A 22,628-nucleotide genomic window follows, 5' to 3' on the forward strand; every position below is an offset into this window, starting at 1 on the left:
ATGAGGCTTGGAGGGAGAAAAGGGACCGTGACACCTCATGAGCAGAATCCAAGCCCAAGACCTAAGGGTCCTAAAATGAGTAAAAGAAAGATGAAGAGGACAAAAAAGAGAGAGATGGAGGACCTGAAGAAGGAAGTGGTCATGGTAAGAACACCCGAAATGGGTGCTGACAAATTGCCCTCCAAAAACCTCTCTCAACCCTCAGGCTTCTAACATCTCACCTTGAAAACTGATCACACAGGCCAGTGCCACCTCTCTTCCCCAAAATGTTTCCCCTAGAAATGATGCGTCACTCCCTGTCCCTCAATGACTCTACTGTCCCCTCAGGGTGATCACAAATTAACCTTGGACGAGCTGAGCACCAAATAGTCTGTGGACCTAACCAAGGTGAGCGAAGGAACTCCCTGAGGGAGGCAGAGGGTCTCCATTCCCGACCTTGAGGCTGCCAGGACAAAAGCAGGGCTAGAAATCTAGCCCCTAAGTTCAAGGTCAATGTTTTTACCCTTAACCTGCGCCCAGCCAAGGACACACACTCAGAAAAAGATGAAATGGTAACTATGCAAAGAGGGTTCAGGATTCGATGAGAGAATGAGGATGGGTTAGGGCAGCACCTCTCAAACCTTTGTCCTCGGGACCCATCAAGGACCCCAAAGAGCTTTTGCTTATGTGGATTACATCTACTTATATTTATCATATTAGAAATTAAAATTGAGAAAATTAAAAAGTATTTCCTAACTCATTTATAAACAACCATTATATATTAGTACAGATAATATTTTTATGACAAATAACTATGTTTTTCAAAACAAAAAAAAATTAGTGGCATTTTACATTTTTGCAAATCTCTTTCATGTCTAGCTTTTTAATAGAAGACAGCTAGATTCTCATATATTTTCAACATTAACGCTATTATGCTATTATGTGCCCTGTAGCCTTAGGAAAATTCTACAGTATACTTAAGAGGATGAGAGGGAAAAAGACGAACAATTTAGTATTATTCTGAAAATTGTTTGACCTTGTGGACCCCGCCTGAAAGGGTCTCAGGACCCCATGGGTCCCCAGACCACACTTTGAGAACTGCTGGTTCAACAGCAAAATCATTTATTACTGCTATTATCACTATTGCTGCTGCTGTTGCAACTATAACCACTAATACAATGACCACAAATAAACTTAAATAAAAGCCCTCAAAATGTAAGTTCCCCTAACTCTAGAATTTCTTCATTGGAGGGGCTTGGGATGGCCATCTGGTAACCAAGGAGGAGCATGGGAGACTGGTCCGGTTTCATGGTTCTCCATCCATTCCTATTTCTTTTCCACACAGGGCCATAGCCCTGAAGAGGCACAGGAAATCCTGGCTCGAGATGGACCCAATACACTTAGCCCACCCCCTACCGCTCCAGAATGGGTTAAATTCTGTAAACAACTGTTTGGCGGCTTTTCCCTCCTGCTGTGGACTGGTGCCAGTCTCTGCTTCGTGGCCTATGGCATCCAGTTATATTTCCATGAGGACCCTACCAAAGATAATGTGAGTCTGTTCAACTATTACTGCCAAGCCCAGTGTCTGTTTAGCCCTCGATACTCTTCTGCTCAGAAGCCTAGCACTCCTGAAGTCCTCTGGCCCAAATCCCTATACTCCCAGGATTTTCTAAGGAAGCTTTGGTCCTTCCTGGTTTCCCTCTTATCTAGATAGCTCCTGACTCAGCTCCCTGAGATACAACGTTCCCCCCAGAAACTTGCTATCCTTTGATTATCTTCCCAACTGGTCATCAAAGCACTTTGCTGTCCATTCTCTTTCATAGAATTTTAATCTCTTCCTATCCTTCCTCTCCATCTCCCTCAATAGCCACACTCTACCTCATGAATAGCCTTCCTGGAGAGGAAGATATAGGCTTTCTCGGGCCTGGGATTTTGCTGGCCCCTCACTGTAGCTCCGGGTTCCTTAACAAGGAAGCCCAGAGAACCAGGCCTGTCTCAGACTCTTCTCAGCCCCTGTGCTCTCCCACCGAGTCCCATGGTTTCTTCCACCTGGAAAAATGGCTGTTACCCTTGCAAGCTGACTTTCTGAGGATGAAGAAGAAAAGGACCTACTGATGAGCCCTTTGTTTCCCAACCCCCATCTGTACCTCGACATTGTACTAACAGTCGTGGTCATCATCACCGGCTGCTTCTCCTATTATCAGGAGGCCAAGAGCTCCAAGATCATGGAGTCTTTTAAGATCATGGTACCTCAGGTAGGATTCATGTGGAAGGATATAGTGGGAGGATGTGTAGAATGTAGCCAAATGCATGATTTGTGTGTCCCCTGAAGAATTATTTCCTACGGTGAGTGAACTGAGTGAGGCTGGTAATGAGGGTGACATTCACTTAGGTTTTACTCTATCAGGCCTTAAAAGTACCCTGAGAAAAACACAATAACATCCATGAAGTGGTCTGGTCTGGAATGCATGATCTGAATCCAATGAGCATAATCTGAAACCCCAAATCTTTTAGGGTTCTATTCCCAAAAGGGGGGGTGGGGCAGAGGGGGGGTGGGGCAAAGGGAGGGTGGATTCTTCAAATGTCGATGGCCTTAAGGACAAAGAACAGCGAGGGAAGTGATCCAGATTAAAGGAGGCTGAAGAGACATGACAGCTAAATGTAATATCTGACCCTAGACCAAATCCTGTGCTGGAGCAGAAAATAATGCTGTAAAGGATATATTGGGTCAATTGACAAAACTGGAATGCAGACAGCAGGTGAAAGTATTGTGTCAATATGAAATTTACTGAATTTGATAACTTTATTATGGTTATTTAATATCCTAATTCTTGGGAAATGCACATTGAAGTATGTACAATAAAATATCATGATGTATGTAACTTGCCCTCGAATAGTTCAGGAAAAAAATATTCACATACACACATATAGAGAGACAGGGAACAAATGACAAAGCAAACGGGGTAAAATGCTAACAGATGAATCTGGGTACAGGTTATATGGGTGTTCTTGGTACAATTTTTATCCTTGCAACTCTTTTGAAAGTTTAGATTATTTTCAAATAAAACTTTTCTAAAGAACCTGGAAATAATATGACAGTAGAAGCGGGTTCCTAGGCACAGGGCTTGAAAGCTTGGAAAGGAATAAGCTCCAAAGTTTCCCAATGACACGATCATGTTCTAGCATTATAGCCCAGGAGCTTCTTCTCCCTTTGGTGTCAACGTAACTTAATTCCTTCCTTGGGTAAGAGTTCAGTGGGAAACGTTTTGGTAGAATGAAGCAGGAGTTTGGAGGCTATCAGTTTTTGCTGCTAAACAAGCCACCCCGAAACATAGTGGCTCAAAACAATGACCATAGTATTTCTCACAATTCTGGGGCTGGGCTGTTCTTCCGATCTGGGCTGACCTAGGCTGGTGCTGGGTGGCCTTGGAAGACTTCATTCAGGTGTCTGGGGCCTCAGCTGAGATGTCATGGACAGCTGGGGCCTCTCTCCTTATCATCTTTCTCCCTCCAGGAGGGTAGCTTGAGCACATTCAATATGGTGGCAGAGGGCAAGCCCCAGTGTGCAAGCACTTTCTACGTGCCTGCTTGCACTACATTTGCTAATGTCCTATGGGCCAAAGCAAGCCATACAGCCAAGCCTAAGTGTAGGAATGGAAAGATAGACCTCATAGTTTAGTGAGAGGAGCATCAAAGGGCCCTGCAGAGAGCGATGGTAAGAATTTGCAAGAGACCTTCGAGAATGATGGGGTGAGTGACAGTGTAAGAAGAGGGAGTCAGAGGGAAAGAGACCAGGAACTGGATGAGGGGAGCAAAAAGCTTTGGAAATGACCCTAACACCTTCCCACAGCAAGCTCTGGTAATCCGAGGCGGAGAGAAGATTCAGATCCCTGTACAAGACGTGGTGGTAGGAGACCTGGTAGAAGTGAAGCGGGGAGACCGGATCCCTGCTGACATCCGGCTTATCTCTTCACAAGGATGTAAGGTGAGGGGATGTGAAACGCTATGGAAGGAGGCCAAGTATGGTCTTAGAGCACTGCAGTGACCTGGACTCAGTTCAAAAAAATATGATCTTATTGTTCAGAACCTTGAGAAGTCACAAGTGCAGATCTGAGATCACAGTGGTGTGTACGTTTATGCCTCTCTCTGCATGTCAATAATGAAGATGTGGGTGCTTTTTTTCCATGACCTGTCCTCTCTCCCATCCCAGGTGGACGACTCATCCTTGACAGGAGAGTCAGAGCCCCAATCCCGCTCCTCTGATTTCACCAATGAGAACCCTCTGGAGACCCAAAATATCTGCTTCTTCTCCACCAACTGTGTGGAAGGTGAATATCGCATCATAAGTAGCCTACATTCAAAAGCAAAGATTGAAACAAAGATTTCCAGACCTCTCTATCTTCTAAGGGCAGTAGGGAAGGTAACAGCCAGTAAATAGTCTACGTTCTTCATCCCTCATGAGCTATACAAACTTTGATGAAAGGTCAAAGCCATCATTTCCACATTTGTACACTGATGATACTAAAAGTCACTACTCCATAGATTTTTATGTGGGTTAAAGGAGATAATGCATAATAAAATGCCTAGCGCGAGACCTAACACGCTCTAAGTGCCCTATAATTGTAGCTATTTTGATTCTATCTAGTGAATGGACTATGCTCTATGAGCTGAAAATAGCACAGAAGGGAGGAAAATTATTCAGTTCTGCTAAGTCACTCTTCTCCTGAAGTAAGCCCTAACTTCTCACTGTCCCAAGAGAGGGTACTGGCATTGGAAATCTGAGTTACCAGAGGTGCCCTTCACACCTTTGGCTTTGTTCTTAGCATCTAGGGCATCCTTGAACTGGGAGACAGCTCTGGCCAAAGTGGTACCAAGGGGCTCAATATCATTATGTCAACCCCTCCTTCATCCTTTCTGCTTAAGAAGGCCTGCAAAACTCTCTGGAACACACATGAAAACCATCATTTATGCTTAAGAATAAATGTTTGGGTGTCTAAGAAATAGCTCTTCTTTAATTGAATGCCTAGCACGTGTCAAGTGCCACAGAAATCTCTGATTCTAACAAGACTATACAACAGATATTATTCCTATTTTACACGTGAAAGCCCAAGGTTCAAAGAAATTAAATGCAGCACCCAAGAGCACAACTCAACAAAAAAGAGGAGGATCAAGGATTCTAATGTAGGTCTGTCTCCAAAGCCCATGCTCTTTCCACAGAACCTCCCCTGGAATAAAGCTTGCTAATGACCCCTCTGGTAATAAAATTATTTAATTTGGAAATAGCTTAAAGGAGTAGAGTACCATTAAGACTGAAGAAGAATCCAACTAGAAAATAAAATATATATTAAAAAAATTTTTTTAACTTGATTGAACAGAAAGATGCAAGTTAGCAAGCTTCCTCCAAAAACATGAGATTCCTATTATTAAATTTTAGGAAAAAATTTGCTCAGATTTGTCCTTCCAAAGTAGGCTTTTCATCAACAAATTATATGCTTCAAGTAACAGGGAAAGTGGATGATGGAATTCCATCTAAGAAACAGGGATCTGACTAGAATAGAGAAGGCTTTAATAGGAGGCTAGAGTGACCCAAGATGTGACCAAGAGGGTGGAATTAGGTTGAAGGAGCTCTTGACTGTTAAACTGAGGAATCCCTGTGCAATCTGCAAACAGGTAGCATCACTTTAACCTTTATCCTAGGCCCTTGCCTCTCTGCTTTCATCACTGTGGCCCTTGACGGGGCTGCTGGTACAAACATCTCTCTTTGGGTTCTCATGCATCTTCATGGGGGGTAGGGGGGAGATGGTAAGCTATTTCTCTGGCATTGTATAGAAGGCGTAGGAAGAAGTCAGTCTAGCCTGGAATATGGGAGGCTTGGCCTTCTTAACCTTCCCCAAGGTTGACATCAACCTTCCCCCTCTCTAGACACATTGGGATTCGTTATTAAATCCTGTCTCTCCAAGCATGGCGAAAACCATAGCAGAAGGAAGAAAAATGAAGAACTAGATTAAACCACGGCACAAAATGACTATAAGCGACACCATACCCTAACCACCCCTACCCACTGCGAAAATAAACCCTCTCAGCACCTCTCAATTATTTTAGAATCTTCCTGCTCACCCGCAGAGTGCCTCATACTGTGAGGCGCTCCAGAACCACCCTTCACATAGCAGTGACCTCACTCGTCTACTGCCGGTCGGAGCAGAACCTGCTCTCAGACTCATAATGCTGAAGGTGACCTTGAAAATGGACTGGCCGCTTCATGCTATGATGTTCGTGGGAGCTGCCAGATTAGAGATACCCTGCAAGGCGTATGTGTGATTTTCTAGCCATCCTTCTGGAGACCTTAAATTCATCTAAGTGGAGAAAAAAAAGAAACAAATATTTGAGTGCCTACTATGTGCCCAACCCTGTTCTAGGCTCTTTTAAAAACATTTAATTCTCACAGCTTTGTAGATGCTTTTACCCCATTTTAAAGATGAGGAAACCTGAGTCTCAGAGAGTTTAAGTAACTTACTCCAGGGTGAACAGCTAGTACATTGGAAGTTGAACTTCTAGCCCTGAGTCCTTCTGATTCGAAAATAAGTGCTATTTCTATAATATGTTGCTTTTCTGGGTGATTCTGACTGTAACTTTAATGGTAGGAATTTCAGCCATCATGGTAAAGCAGGAAGAATTATTTTGAGCAAAGAACCTTGTGGGGCCCCTCATTTCAAGCTACATCCTGGGTATGTCAAGTTCCCCGTCTGATTCAGGGGCCATGTTATGGCCTCTGCCACCCAGCAGGGGGCAGACTGGCTCCAGCCAGCAAAACAGAGAAGATGCTCGGTCAGAGCAGAGTTTCTCAACCTCGACACTGCTGACAATTGCGCCGCGCTGTTCTTCGTGGTATCGGGAGAGGAGGGCTGTCCTGTGAGTTGCAGGATGCCTGGCAGCATCCCTGCTCTCTGCCCACTAGGTGCCAGTAGCAACCTCAGTCGTGACAACCAAATGTGCCTCCAGACCTTGCCAAATGTCTCCTGGGGATGGGGGCGGCAAATTGAGTAGCCCTGGGTTAGAGGATGGGGAGATATTGGAACACAGGATTCTAGCAGAAGGGTAACCACTATTCCTGGGGCTGGAGAAGCTCTTCAGCTGCTGAGAACAAAATAAGAAACATATAGGCAATGGAAGAGATTTAGACTAAGTGTAACAAAGACCTTCTTGACAGTGAAGGCAATTAGGCAATAAAATTGGGTAACCCTGGAGAACTGTGAAACCTCTTCAGAGATTCTTCAGATGAGGAGACCTTCACTTGCATAAGCGAACTGTAAAGACAGTAGAACATTATAACCTCTCAGGGGACCTTGAGTTTCCACCTTGTTTTTGACTGTTGACAGTTTTCTCTTTGTAGGAACCAAACCCAACAGCCTTTCCAATTCAGACTTCCCCCTTCATCCACAGGGACAGCCCGGGGCACCGTGATTGCCACAGGAGACTCCACGGGGTGATGGGCCAAATTGCCTCACTGACCTCTGACCTGGCAGTGGGCCAGACCCCCATTGCTATGGAGATCGAACACTTCATGCATCTGATCACAGCAGCGGCTGTCTTCCTCGGTGTCACTTTCTTTAGGCTCTCACTTATCTTGGGCTACATCTGGCTGGAGGCTGTTATTTTTCTTATTGGCATCATTGTGGCCAACATGCCTGAGGGGCTGCTGGCCACCATCACTGTGAGTAGCTAAGGTGGAGTGTGGCCCCAGGACAGACAAACAACCCCAAGGAAATGAAATCACTAGTATCTCTTTCGTGGCTGAACAGAAAGAGTGGCAGAGTACTCTCATGTGCAGAGTACATTGAGCTCCCAAATTACACTGACTTCCTTCACCCCTATTTTCCGGTGCCTTCTCTCTTTAAAGAGAAAAGAAGTGAGTTACGATGCAGAAAGCATAGATTATCAATCACCGGGAGTGAGTTCCAGTCCTGGGTGTACTGGCTGGTGAATCTGGCCAACTCACTGCCCTCTGGGCCCCAATTTATTCATCATGGAAGAAGATTAATTTAGGATTATAGACTCTTGCTGGAAAGGACTTCAAAGCCCATATAAATTCAACCTTTCAACCAATGCCAGATACCCTGCATAAAACCTGTAGGAGGGCTTCCCTGGTGGCGCAGTGGTTGAGAGTCCGCCTGCCGATGCAGGGGACACGTGTTCGTGCCCCGGTCCGGCGCGGAGCGTCTGGGCCCGTGAGCCATGGCCGCTGAGCCTGCGCGTCTGGAGCCTGTGCTCCGCAACGGGAGAGGCCACAACAGTGAGAGGCCCGCGTACAGCAAAAAAAAAAAAAAAAAAACCTGTAGGAGATGATGATGATTTCTAGTCATGGGAAGCCCACCCCTTTTTATCTGACTTCATTTCATTGTTGGATTGCTCTAGCTGGATTTCATTATACTGAGCAGACATACGGTTCCCTGTCTGGTCCCAGTTTTCCCATCTGAAGAAATACAAAATAAGTCAATTCTCTCTCTTCTACAAACCTACCCTTTAGATCTCTTTTTTTTTTTTTTTTTTTTTGCGGTACGCGGGCCTCTCACTGTTGTGGCCTCTCCCGTTGCGGAGCACAGGCTCCGGACGCGCAGGCTCAGCGGCCATGGCTCACGGGCCCAGCGGCTCCGCGGCATGTGGGATCTTCCCGGACCGGGGCACGAACCCGTGTCCCCTGCATCGGCAGGCGGACCCTCAGCCACAGCGCCACCAGGGAAGCCCAACCCTTTAGATCTTTGACAATAGCCATTATGTCCCCTCAAACTCTCCAGGGGAGAGGTCGTATAATCCCTTTTCCCTTAGCCCTTCTTCCTGTGACACATCTTCAGACCCCTTGTCTTGCTGATCACCTGTTTGGGGTATGCTCTCCTTTATCAATACCCTTCCTAAAATGGAAATGAGAATAATACCCAGAGTGTGGTTAGACTAGCACAAAAACATCAGTACTCATGATATTGTGTAAATAAATAATAACTCCATGATTAGAATTCTGTACATAACCGCAGCCTAAGAATTCATTCGTTTTTAAAATAACCTTGCCCCACACCTGACTTTCACTGGATTTATGGTCAACAAAAACCTTTTGGTTTAAGTGACTTCTCAAGTCATTCTCAGCGCTGCAACAGTCCTTCTCAGTTTCATCATTCTCTCCTCCCCACTCCTTTTTTAAACTACTGGTACAACCCTCCTCCACACAGAGCACCTTATGCCACAATCAAAGGTTAGCGCTCACCGTGGTCCCTGGAAAGACTGGACTTGAGAAAGAAGTGTGGCTTGAACTTGAATGGAGAAGAGGCTGCAGAACAGAAAAGATGAAAGGATCGAGGGGGAGAGGAATATTCCAGGGGGAATAGATCATTCTCTATGATACCCTGGTAAAAGAAAGCACTCTTCTTTTGAAACTCTGCCATAAAGTACAAACCGAAATCACTTTCCTAATTTCCTTTCTCATAGCCACAGATGGGGTTTCTAAAGACTAGGTGGTAACAAAAGGGAAATAAATATAAAAAATTAAAAGAGCAGTGAAAACAATCAGATTTCCAAAAACACAAAGCGCTGTGAGCAGCCGAGCTCTCCTCTCCGTTTCCCCTCTCCCCTGTTCACGGCCTTAGGCGTGTCTGACCCTGACAGGCAAGTACATGGCTCGGAAGAACTGCCTGGTGAAGAACCTGGAGGCGGTGGAGACACTGGGCTCCACCTCCACCACCTGTTCTGACAAGACGGGCACCCTCACCCAGAACCGCATGACCGTCGCCCACCTGTGGTTCGAAAGGACCATCTATGAGGCTGACACCAGCGAAGAACAGACTGGTGACTAGTGGCGTTGGCGGTCGGAGAGTGGAAGGATGTGGGGAATGTGATGAGTAGCTGACAGGGAGTGGTGAGTCCAGACAGCAAGAAGGTAGCTGCAAAGTGAGAGGAGAGCAGGGAGGTGTGGAGGAGATGAAATGTTGTCTCTGAGAAGCATCTGGGCGCAGAAGGGGTGTGAATAAACTCCTGCTTTAAGCTCTCCTATCCCTGATGACAGTTCTGTTCTCTCTCCCTAGGGAATTCATTTGCCAAGGGCTCTGATACCTGGTTTATCCTGGCCCGAATCGCTGGCCTCTGCAACCGGGCTGATTTTAAGGCTAATCAGGAGTACCTTCCCATAGCTAAGGTGTCAGGCCCAAGGGAGTAAAGGGTACCTCAGTGTCCAGGGTATAACCTGCCCTCTCCCCTCAATATCTCTTTTCTGGCCCTCGGTGATGACCCCAGCACCCCTCCCCATTCTGTTCCTCTCCTTGACACCACTGGCAAGCCCAGGTGCCTTGCCTCTCGGGCTCATTATACCAACTCCATCCCGGCAGTGGGCAACAGCAGGGGATGCTTCTGAGTCAGCCCTCCTCAAGTTCATCGAGCAGTCTTACAGCTCTGTGAAGGAGATGAGAGAGAAAAGCCCCAAGGTGGCAGAAATTCCCTTTAATTCTACCAACAAGTACCAGGTACAGAACCGACAACGGTAGGAAGATAGCAGTGGGGGATGGGCTTGTCCTCTGGGGAAACGGGAGCTTTGCCTTTGCCTTTATGTCTGAGCTGTAGAACAGATACGGTGGATACTCAGCACCCCAGGTAGGAGGAAGGGTCACCTTAAGGGAAAGTGGCAAACAGGTAAATGCAGGCATAGATGATAAAGGAAGAGGCATTCAGTCGTAAGCAGACTTGAGGCTACGCCACTTGTGCAGAGAGCAGGTCATAAAGTGCTGAAATGTCCATAGGCAGCAAAGGCTGGCTGGAGAAAGTCACGTTAAAGGCGTCTCTGTGGCAACTGTGAAATTTGCTGTTGCAGAATATGTTGGATTTGCCAGTCACTTCCCTGAGGCATCTTATCTCACTAGTCATCAAATATTTCTTTTCATTCCGTGCCTGCAGTTCTAGCAGCTGCCATCAGGTAGGCGGTCAGGGCTTTCCAGAGTGTTTGCGAAGCTGTTTTCCCAGGGCCGTTTTGTCCATGATCCAGGGAGGACTGACAAGGGAAGGAGGACTGAAGGGAAGGAGAAATGCTGAGGGAGGGACAGTGGTGGCCCTAACAGTAAAATGCATGTGAGGAACAAGAAACCCAGTACTTCCCTCCCACGTGAGAACCCTGGCACACTTTGAGGAAAGTGTGGAAAGGAGGGAACGGTGGCATCACCATGATAGGAGCTCTAGCAGCTAAGCTCTGACTCATATGGGGCAATCGTGATTTACTTAGGGGAGTGGAATTCTCCAAATTTATGTACTACCGTAAAGGTCAGACATCAGGTGTGGGTAACAGAGAAGAAATTCAACTCCCAAAAGTCAGTTTTGGTTTTGTGTCTTAAAAAACACATAATAGTGCTCACTTCAGCAGCACATACACTAAGACTAGAACAATCCAGAGAAGATCAGCATTGCCCCGTCATGACAGGCAAATTCAAGAGGCGTTCCATACTTTTATATTTGAAAGTTGCTTAAGAGAATAGATCTTAAAAGTTTTTGTCACAAGAAAAAACAATTTTTGTAACTAAAAAACAAGCCATAACAGGGCTTCCCGGGTGGCGCAGTGGTTGAGAGTCCGCCTGCCGATGCAGGGAACGTGGGTTCGTGCCCTGGTCCGGGAAGATCCCACATGCCGTGGAGTGGCTGGGCCCGTGAGCCATGGCCGCTGAGCCTGTGCTCCGCAACGGGAGAGGCCGCAGCAGTGAGAGGCCCGCATACCGGAAAAAAAAAAAAAAAAAAAAAAAGCCATAACAAAAGCTATATAGATCTTTTTAAACCAAATTACCTATATTTTCACCCTGAATGCTGAATGAGTAAAATTTAAAGAAACAGATTCATAGTTTTTTGTCTCATCTGACTTTTCATCAGTGTAATAAGATAGGTCCCCTACGCCCAAACTGCAAACTTATTTCCACTTTTTCCTGACGTTTAGTGACCTCACTAACCAGACAGGAATTTTGTGCTTGGCAGGGCCCAATTAAAGCCTTCGACTGGAAAGAATTAGGTACCTCTCCTTCCACAAGATTCAAAATAAAAGTAAAACATACCCATGACATTGATGGGACATGCAACAAAATAGCAACCTTTCCCCCAAATGACAACATTAGTGCCTTTTCTGAGCTACCGAATATCAAATTCAAACAGCAAAATCCTTCTCTGCACCAAGTGTGCTCGGCCAGCCTGCAAGCTACCCAGCTCTGGCGGGGCTTGCTTGGGGGGTCCAAGGAAACCCCTCTGGCTCCTTTTGCTCCGTACCCAAGAACAACCTGCCTTAATCAGCTTGTTCTTGGGACAGTCAGAGGCTCTGGCCTGCAAGGGACATCTTAGCCTGGCGGTCGTTTGCAAGGCCTGGTCTCTTTCCGTCTCTGAGATCAAAATGAAAGGAAGAAGTTTCTCTGTTCTGATATTTCAAGATTTCTCCCATCTTTTTCACCTGTAATTTTCTATCAAGATGTGATGCTTCTGTACTCAAATTACTAGCTTAAGCAGGTCTTGCTGCCGTCTCTGATAATCTCCGATAAATTGTCAACAAATAGGTTTTAAGCGCTCAGAAAATTTTTTTTTTACAGCTTTCTCCTTACATGAGTTTAGGTTTCCCCTCTTAACTGCTTAAGTATATTTTGAATATAACAGTTTTGGGAAAGTTTCCAAAGAAGCCGTTTTAACCACATTTTACACCCAGGTTTCCCACCCAGCTTCTCCTTGGGCCGGTACAGTCTGGTCCCCTCGGTACCACAGCTCAATTCCACTCAGTGTGCTGATTTTGTTACCCAACAGGCTACGTAGCAGGAATTTCCTGTCGAGCATAAGAGGAAACCCAGAGACAGTTCCTTTTCCCAGATCAGAGATCACAGGAAAATGAAAAATGAAACTGATCTTATTTCTCTGTCCTCAAGTTGTCTCCTCAGGTTCCTTCCTGACTACGCTCTCCCCTCCCCAGCTGAGGCACAGGGACCCCCAACTCGTACCGTCGAGCCCCTCTCAGGGGCCGTGCCATGTTTCCAGGAGACATGGGGCTAGAATGGCTAACCAGTTTTTGCACTGTGCTTCACAGTTTTCGATATATTCTTTTTTTTCTTCTTTTTGGTTTTGAGACGTGTTCTGTTTATTGGGTAAAAAAAAAATTCATAACAGTACATTCAACATATAAACAAAATTATGAAAGATGTGATTATACAAATTCTACTGGCAACACTTGGAAAACAGTTTATTCATCAGTCCCCAAAATGAACATAAAAACATAAGAAGCAAGCACGATTCAGTGTCAAACTAAACAAGTCAGAATGCTTAAAGAGTTTGGTAACTCAAAGTGAATAGGTAACTTTATTCTTTTGGGAAAAAATAAAAGACAGTATTAATAAAAACGAAGCAACACTCATAAATTTTAAGTAGACTTCACCACTAAGTGTGTGATGACAGAGTTAACAAGGAACTCAGAGCATAGGTTGGCTAAGAGAGCATGTTCTAAAGTGAGTCAATTTGGGTTCTTTCCTTGACAGCCTCTACTTTCTAGCTGTGTGATTCTGGACACAGCTTAACCTTAGTTTTGTCATCTATAAAATAAAGAAATTGATAGTACTACTACAGGGTAGTAGCTGCGAGGATTAAGTGACAACTCATGTAAAGCACTTGGAACAGTGGCTGGCACATAGTAAGTGCTCAATAAGTGTTGTTATTACTATTCGTCCTAATCCCGTCCTTCAGGCTCAAACAACCATGGTAAAGAACTGTCAGTGTTTTTCAATATATTCTTTACAAATATTATCTTTCTTTTATAAAAACCCAATGAGGTGGGCAATGCAGAACCTTTTACATTTTATCAAAGGAGCTAAGGTTTGGAGAGGTTAAGTGGACTGCCCTGAGGTCACAAAGCTAAGAAAGCATCCCTCCTGGCCCTAGAGCACAGGTGTTTGACTCTAAGTTTTCTTTCCTGTCTACTCTGCTGTCTCTGTGGCCCCATGACTTCTGCTTCTAGCCACCCAGGCAGAGAGGAAGCAGGGAGGGGAGAGTGCCTGGGCTGCCCTTCACGTCCAGTCTGGCTGAGAAGATAACAGATTCCTGTGCAAGTAATACCAGGCTGGGGGTTCCTGCAAGGGAGAGGGGTGGGCTCAACCAAAGGTGGGATTTGGCTGGAGGGAGGGGGGCTGCGCTGGTTTAGGGGACAAAGGAAATGGAGGTATGAACAGCTTGCCTGTCGGCTTTACCCTCAGAAACCTTACCCTTGCTTTTTTGCCCCAAACCTCGCTCTCTCCTCCTGTTCCTCTCCTCTCCCTAGATGTCCATCCACCTTTGGGAGGACGGCTCCCAGACCCACGCACCGATCATGAAGGGGACGCCTGAGAGGATCTTAGAGTTTTGCTCTACTTACCTTCTGAAAGGGCAGGAGTACCCAATGGATGATGAAATGAAGGAAGCCTTCCAGAATGCCTACTTGGAACTGGGCGGTCTGGGGGAACGCGTGCTAGGTGAGGGACCTGTGGGAGAAGCCTTTGAAGAGTGGCATCAAAACAGTCATTAGTTGTGGGGTGAAAAATCTAGAGGTTGGGGCGAGCAGGATAGAGACATAGACAGTGGAATGACTACTGGTCCTTTCTTCTGTCTCTCTCTAGGGTTCTGCTTCTTGAGTCTGCCGAACACTTACTCCAAGGGATTCAAGTTTAACACCGATGAAATCAATTTTCCCATGGATAACCTTTGTATTGTGGGGCTCATCTCCATGATTGACCCTCCCCAAGCCGCAGTGCCTGATGCCGTGGGCAAGTGTCGGAGTGCCGGGATTAAGGTAAACACTGGAGCATCCCAGATGCCCCTCACTTGTCGTAAACTGGATCAACAGTAGAAAACCTCGGACAGAGTAGGTTCTTGGTTTAACTGAACTGATTTCTGCCTCCTGAGCGTATGAGTTGCAGTCTTAAGAGAGAACTTACTAATAAGTGTCCTCTGTAGTTAGAATCCCGCCTTGCATTGAAGGTTAGAATCACCAGGGGACGAACACAACATCGTAGATCAACTATACTTCAATAAAGTTAAAAAATAAAATGGGATCACCAGGGGAGCTTTAAAAATCTGATGCCTTGGCCATACTCCAGATCCATTCAATTAGCAACGCTCAGGGTGGGACCCAGGCATCTGTATTTTAAAAAACTTTCCTAGAGATGCTGATGTGCATGCAGACAAAGCGCAGACGGCGCTTCTCAAACGTGCATGTGAATCGCCTGGGGGTTTTGTTGGAATGCAAATCCTAATTCAGTAAGACCAGGACACCCCAAGATTCTGCGTTTGTAACATGCTCCCAGCTGATGCCATTGCTGCTGGTCTGCAGGCCACACGAGGAGTAACAAAGTGGTAGAAGGTGTCATATAAATGTACTGCTGGATGGGTTGTAAAAAGGGTGAGGCCAAGAGGGCTGGGGGCCTGGAGCAGGCACTAGTGAGAATGAGAGACTGAGAGCTGGGGGCCCTCAACGGATCTGACTCAGGGTGAGCAGCTGCCCTAACAGGTGTACGTCCAGGAGTAAAAGCTAAAAACCAAAACGAAGTGGTCCAAGCGTAAAACACAGCTGCAGAACAAACCCGGAGATGGGAATTCCTCTTTAATCAGGGTGGGCTTTGGACTTCACGGGATAGCAGCAGTAAAATTCCTCTAAGCCTGAGATGCTCTGTATCCCACATTTCAAATTCTAAGACTCCTATACATCTTCATAGATTAGGTATTGTCACCTTCCCTGCTCATACTTGATATTCTGGGAATATCTGGGAGGGCAGGTTGGAGGGAGCGAGGCTAGAAGTATTTAAGGAGAACTGGATGCTCTCTGCTAGAGATGGCTTCATCTTGACCTGTGACTGTTGTGCCTACTGTGGGGTGGCGGGGGCGGGCGGCGGGGAGGCCCAACCAGGAGACAAAGAGGTGATTTGAGCCAGGTGGCCTGCCAGAGCAGGACACGGTCACGGCCTGAGGCAGAGCGAGCTGTGATAGGTAACAGTCTGAATAGGATTCCGGCCGGCCTGGAGCTGACACCTGAAGCAGGAGGCCTGGTGCTTTCTGGGCCAGCCCTTGTTCTGGGCACAAGTTTACATTTTAATTTCTTACTTCTTCTGGACCTGAAGCTGACAGAAATTTGGCAGACTTGGTGAGGAATTTTGAATCACACCCTTTTTCCCTCTAAGAAAATGTAAGACGTACACATGAGGCCATCCTTCAAGGAAGACAAAATGTAATGGTTATACAGGGGGTTGTCCCATACGGGAGGCCCTTCCAAGGTCAACTCCAAAATGGTGTTGATGCCAAGCTAATGGATATGATGAGGCTGCTGAAAGAGGCTGGTTAACGGCTGCATGGCAGCAAAGTTTTTGCAATTGACTGTGGGACTGGTATTATTCAGAGCCACGTGTTCAGACCTTTGGAATAAACTTAATTTTAAAAAACTAAAATAAGGGACTTCCCTGGCAGTCCAGGGGTTAAGACTGCCCTTCCAGTGCAGGGGGTGCAGGTTTGATCCCTGTTTGGGGAACTAACAGCCCACATGCTGCCTGGCATGGCCAAAAAAAAAAAAAAAAAAAGAACAAAAAAACTAAAATAAAATGATACCATCCTATTTGCCACCACCTGAGGCCTTTAGTAGTACGAAGACACTTGGCCCCTGCTATGAACGCAGCCCCCTCTAAGAACTGCAGCTGAGCCGTGAGGGCCTACAGAATGGTCACCACCGCTGGACCGTTTCTCTCAGATGGGTCTGATCTGGGGGAAGAGAGGCCAAGGGCACAAGAGGGCAGCTGGCAAGGCTGCGTGGGAACACCAGAGGTACAGTCAGCACCGAGAAGTTGGAAATGAAATTCCTTTAGTACTTGACAGATTCCAGAAACCACTGGATGCTCTTTACTTCAAAGGGAGCCATTCTTTGTAGAACTGCGCTTCTATTGTATGTATGCATCTCAATGTTCTGTGAAATTGTGTCCTAGGAACTCACTCTTGGGGTGACTGACTTCGTTTTTACTTCTCCGGCCTGGCATGGAGGTGATACTTCCAGAAACTACCGCAGATCGGCCCATCTGAGGGGTCAAGCTGGGCTAGCTACCACACATGTCCTACAGGTCATTATTGATGAACCAGTAGGAAACGTTCAGGGCACTGTAAGCCTGGAAGGGCATCACTGAGGGCTCAATCTGAACCACCTCTGGAATCTTCTAATCTTCTGTGCAGTTCCCTCTCAGATCCTCACCAGTTACCTCGTGCCCCCCAGGCTGAACTTGGTGAGGCCCCAGTGCCCCACAACCAAGCCAGGGCACTTGAGACCAGTGGTGTGGGTAACTGCTCACAGCACACCTTTCCTGAGTCTCTGGTAATCCCAGATTAGTTAGCACTCCTTCCAGCAAGCCCGCTGTGCCAGTGTGGAATGAGGAGGGCTCATGGGAAAACTCCTTCAAGGCTTATTTCCACGCTCTGGATGTAAACAGACTGACCTTTCCAGGAGTCATAGTCAGACAGTTCCCTTCTCCCTCCCACCAGAGCCTGAGAATTATGTGCTGGGAGGGCACTTGGGAACCATGGGCAGTGTTTCCCAGGAAGCGATCCTTCCTTCATTCTGTAATTGCTTGTTGATGGATTACTATGCGCTAGGAATTATGCTAGGGCTGGAAACTTAACAGGGAATCATAGGCACGGCCCCACTCTCTCCAGCAGGGGAGAGAGACAGACAAGCCATCACACAGAGATGCGAGGAGGACTCAAAGAACAGAAGGCTAGAAGAGCACAGAGCACAAGTACCTGATCTTCGGGGAGGAAGGGGACAGGACTAGGGCTGGCCCCAGGTATCCAGAAAAGGGGTGGGATCCAGGGGCACGAGGAGGCAGTGGGAAGAAGAGAGGTAGGCTGAGGATCGAAATGAATGAGGGCCTGGATGAAATTTTGCTAGGCAGATGGATTATTCCAGACGTTCCTTTATTACCACTGTTCTGCGGGTAGGTGTTTCTGTCTTTGAACTTAAAGAGGCAGACTACCCTCTGAGGCAATTAAATGCAATTCTGAATAGAGTTAAATACACCCAAATCCCTGATTTATTCCTGGGAAAACTAGAGCTCAGATTGTCCTGTGTTTTATGGTCTGATGGCCCTGACCCACTCCCATGGGTTGAAGCCACCAACCGTAGCGAGAGTTTTGATTGACAGCACAAGTTCTTGGGAATGAGCTACTTAAACCCCTGTGGAATGATAGCAGTGATCTGTTAGTTCTTAGAGAGAGAGTTGAAGGAGCCAGGACCTCTCTGAAAATGATTCTGCTCCTTTTCCTTCCCCTTCCAACCCAGGTGATTATGGTAACAGGGGATCATCCCATTACAGCCAAGGCCATTGCCAAGGGTGTGGGCATCATCTCAGAAGGCACCGAGACAGCAGAGGACATTGCTGTCCGGCTCAAGGTCCCTGTCAGCCAGGTCAATGCCAGGTGAGATCCCTGAAAGAACTCAGATCTGCCATTTTTCCCCTCCATCTTTAGCCTGTCCCACCCACTAACATTTTCGGAGGTTCTTTCTATAGGTAGGATGTATAGAGTTTACTTACTGCAAAGTAAAACGTAATAGGAAAACGACCAAGCAACTATGTCAGTGGGTTTTCCGATGAAGGTGGGACAGAGAAGGAGGTAGAGAAGAGGGAGGAGGAGGTGGGAGAGGAGGGAAGGAATGCAGTGTGCCAATCTGGGGACAGTGCGTGGCTGGGGACAAGTGAGGAGATGGGGTTGAAAGGAGAAACGAGGAGGTTATAGCAAAGATGGCTTAGAGGGCACCAGGACACCTGGTGAATTCTCAACACTCTGAACTAGCCTTTTGAAATTCCTCTCCCTCGGGGATGTCAAAGCCATTGTGGTGCACGGCTCAGAACTAAAAAATATGAACTCAGAGCAGCTTGATGAGATCCTCCAAAACCACACTGAGATCGTGTTTGCTCGGACCTCCCCCCAGCAGAAGCTCATCATTGTAGAGGGATGTCAGAGGCTGGTAAGGGAGACCAAGGAGGGTTGGAGAATCTGGAGGGAATCGCGTGGCACAGCCCAGCCCCAAACCAAGCATAGGAATTTGTGGGCTGGGCTAGAGGAGGCTCCAGAGAGCATCCCATCGTGAACCCCTGAGACAGGCATCCATCTGGGGGCTCCCTGTGAGTTTTGCTATCTCACGAGGTGCAGGAGAAGGAAGGGCCAAGAGGCCTAAACCAAGCATGATTACATCAAGAAACAAGGGATGATGGAATCAAACTGACCTTTGGGATGGGTCCTGAATCTGACACAATAATTATTTCACTCCCTCTGTGCTCCACCCAGGGAGCCATTGTGGCAGTGACAGGGGACGGGGTGAATGACTCCCCCGCGTTGAAGAAGGCGGACGTCGGCATTGCCATGGGCATCGCTGGCTGGCTCTGATGTGTCTAAGCAGGCAGCTGACGTGATCCTGCTGGACGACAACTTTGCCTCCATCGTCACAGGAATGGAGGAGGGTGAGGAAGCAGGGTGCCCAGGTTGGTAGGTACCGACTTTCACCTGCTCGGACTCAGGTGAGAGTCGGTATACATTATTCTCATTTCCTTTGCCCATCCTCCAACCTCCTGTACAGACTGGGAGAAATCACTGTAAGTCAAAATTTTGCAAATTAGATTCAGCTGGTACTTAGCAGGTCACCCTCCGGAGCCCTTATGAGATTGGAGGGAAGTCCAGATTTTCTAGGGAGAGTGGGGCTCTAATACAGCATAGCATTGTTTTTCTTCTCTCATGGGGATTCAAGTGGGTCTACAGTAAGTTTCAGGGTGTAGCTATACCGTGAGACCACTCTGTACTCCACAACCTCAGGAGGACTTTCTAGCAACCTGTTGTCTGAATGATGTTGACATATCAAGATCAGCTAGAGCCTGATCTATGAATTGACTACATGAGCTAAATTAAGCCCCCTCTTTCCCAGAGACGATACCCACTGGCGTACAGGAGAACCCCAGAATTCTGCTTCCCAGGCTCCCTCATTTCCGATTTCTTCCGGGAGCTATGTTATTAAAATCTATGACAATCCATAGACCTTGTATGATCCTCAGTATTTTATATCCACTCAATTCAATAAACTTTCTGAGTATCGACTATGTACCAGGCACTATTCTTGATGCTGGGGATACTATAATTGGGAATCAAAGTACATATCCCTGCCCTTGTGTAATTTAATTTCCAGTGGAGACAGACAGACAATAAAGTAAACTGAACAGTATAATAAAAGAAGACAAGTGCAATGGAAAAAAATAAGTAAAGCAGGGAGTGGAGGGAGGGATGACAGTATTAGAAAAGGTTGTCGGGGAAGGACTCAAGCCATCTTGCAAGGCAGGAGGAATGAAGGTGAGGGGTGCCCAAGATCACAAGCTAGTTATGGCAGAAAATGGAATTGGAGCCCAAGCCCAGGCTCTTTCCACTTCAGACTTTTATTTAAATTGAAGTATAGTTGATTTACAATGTTGTGTTGGTTTCTGGTGTACAGCCAAGTGATTCAGATACAGATAGATAGATACACATGTATATATGTATGCACATATATATACATATATATTCTTTTTCATATTCTTTTCACATTATAGTATATTACAAGGTATTGAATATAGTTTTCTTTGCTATACAGTAGGACCTTGTTGTTTATCTATTTTCATACAGTAGTTTGTATCTGCTAATCCCAAACTCCTAATTTATCTCTTCCCTGCCTCCCCCTTTTCCCCTTTGGTAACCCTAAATTTGTTTTCTATGTCTGTGAGTCTGTTTCTGTTTTGTAAATAAGTTTATTTGTGTCATATTTTAGATTCCACATATAAGCAATATCATATGACATTTGTCTTTCTCTGTCTGACTTACTTCACTTAGTATGATAACCTCTAGGTCCATCCATGTTACTGAATCAGCCTTAATCTTCTAATGGCTTTTATACTGGCATTCTCACACAGCTCTAAGTATTAACAGGCCCCACCCTGCTTAATTTTCAGAGATCAGATGATAGTAGCCATGTTGAACCCAAGAACAAACAGTATACAGATATGGCACGTTAATAAATCATGGCTCTAATTACTAGTCACACAATTTAGAAACAAAACTGGGGCTGCCAAGGCCTAAGACCTTCGGACCCTTTCGTGGATTGTGACACTGCTTTGTAGTGGTCTCTCTGTCCAGGTGCTGATTTGTGGGAGGTGTGAACTCTCTGTGCTTCTCACAGAAGGTTGACCATCCTTCCCAGGCCGCCTGATCTTTGACAACCTGAAGAAATCCATCGCCTACACCCTGACCAGCAACATCCCCGAGATCACCCCCTTCCTGCTGTTCATCATCCTCGGTATCCCCCTGCCTCTGGGCACCATAACCATCCTCTGCGTTGACCTGGGCACTGACATGGTGAGGACTAAGCTGGGATCCAGCTCGTGGAACTCCCGTGAAACAGACTGAGGAGTAGGAAAAATCTGTGTCCAGGGAGAGGGGCAGAGCTCGAGTTACTTCTGAGTTTCCTTCTGAACTGTGTGTTCCCTGTCACTTCCACCCTCCATCCTCCAGGTCCCTGCTATCTCCTTGGCTTAGGAGTCGGCTGAAAGTGACACCATGAAGAGGGCTCCACGGAATCCAAAGACTGATGACCTGGTGAATGACTGTCTCACTGGCGTGGCCTACGGACAGATTGGTGCGGCCAGAGGAATGAGGGGTAAAGGGAGTGGGGAGCGGCTGCAACGGCGTGGCCACAGGACCAATCTTGGCTTGGAAGTCAGGGAGATGTTTTCTTAACAACAAACGGTGCTGGGCCCTGGGACACAAAAAAACATTGATCTCTGATCTGCCCTTGACTTAAGAGTCTAGTCAAAAAGGAGCAAAAGTACATAAAATGATGGCAAGTTGTTCTCCAAGTGCCAAATGAGTATAGATAGGACATACTGCAGGAGTACAAAGTGAGAGGACTCACCAATCTTGAGGACAGCTGGAGAGGCCTTATGGAGGAAACAGGACTTAAACTTGGTGCTGGAAGATAGGGCTTAGACTAGTAAATGGATGAGCCGGTGTGGGGGACCAGAGGACACCTGATTGTTGAAAAGTGAATAAACCAGTTTGGTGGAGCGCTTATTCCTGATAAAGAAGTAGTGGAAAATGAGGCTGTGGACACAGGTAGCATTTATAGCGGGGCCAGCCTTGAAAGACATTTGAGAGCCATTAGAGGTCTTTGTTCTTGAGTTGCTAGATACGATAGGGGTACAGGAAAGAGATGGGGACAGAGGAGACAATTCTAATATCTAGAGATGGAAACACATAGAAAAAAAGCACAGATTTAGGAGCCATACCTACGTTTGAATCCCAATTTTGCGACCTGTATGACCCTAGACAATGACTGAGTCTTTTTCGTGCTTCAGTTTTCCCACTTATGAAATGTAAATGATGGTTCAGAATTGTTGTAAGAATCAATGTCCACCGGTACCTACACAGTGCACAGATCTGTGGTCAGTAGGCAAACATTAACATCAGCCATAGCCGTGGTCCAGGCATGAGGGGGTGGAGGTTTTGACCAAGGGAGAGGCAAGGGGCAGATGGGAGAGATGCGAGGGGATGAGAGGACTTGATGAGTGTCCTGGTGTCAGAGAGAAGGGACAGGG

General features: G+C 46.5%; 1 protein-coding gene and 1 pseudogene across 1 annotated transcript in view; both read left to right on the top strand.

Annotated features, from left to right (window-relative positions):
* Nucleotides 1-22,628, top strand: part of LOC136121093 (sodium/potassium-transporting ATPase subunit alpha-4-like) — a 29,145-nt gene continuing 6,517 nt past the window's right edge. Inside the window, 19 exon segments of the mRNA XM_065874898.1 lie at nt 1-144; nt 328-387; nt 1,325-1,526; nt 2,119-2,234; nt 3,830-3,964; nt 4,190-4,307; nt 7,420-7,460; nt 7,463-7,690; nt 9,612-9,810; nt 10,047-10,156; nt 10,347-10,481; nt 14,273-14,462; nt 14,607-14,779; nt 18,299-18,435; nt 18,811-18,985; nt 19,306-19,389; nt 19,391-19,478; nt 21,236-21,390; nt 21,547-21,670. Coding sequence (XP_065730970.1) covers nt 1-144; nt 328-387; nt 1,325-1,526; nt 2,119-2,234; nt 3,830-3,964; nt 4,190-4,307; nt 7,420-7,460; nt 7,463-7,690; nt 9,612-9,810; nt 10,047-10,156; nt 10,347-10,481; nt 14,273-14,462; nt 14,607-14,779; nt 18,299-18,435; nt 18,811-18,985; nt 19,306-19,389; nt 19,391-19,478; nt 21,236-21,390; nt 21,547-21,670 — 2,614 coding nt within the window.
* LOC136140613 (U6 spliceosomal RNA) lies at nt 11,353-11,453 on the top strand (annotated as a pseudogene).

The sequence above is a fragment of the Phocoena phocoena genome, chromosome 1 (genome assembly GCF_963924675.1).
Source record: "Phocoena phocoena chromosome 1, mPhoPho1.1, whole genome shotgun sequence".
NCBI classification, from domain to species: Eukaryota; Metazoa; Chordata; class Mammalia; order Artiodactyla; family Phocoenidae; genus Phocoena; species Phocoena phocoena.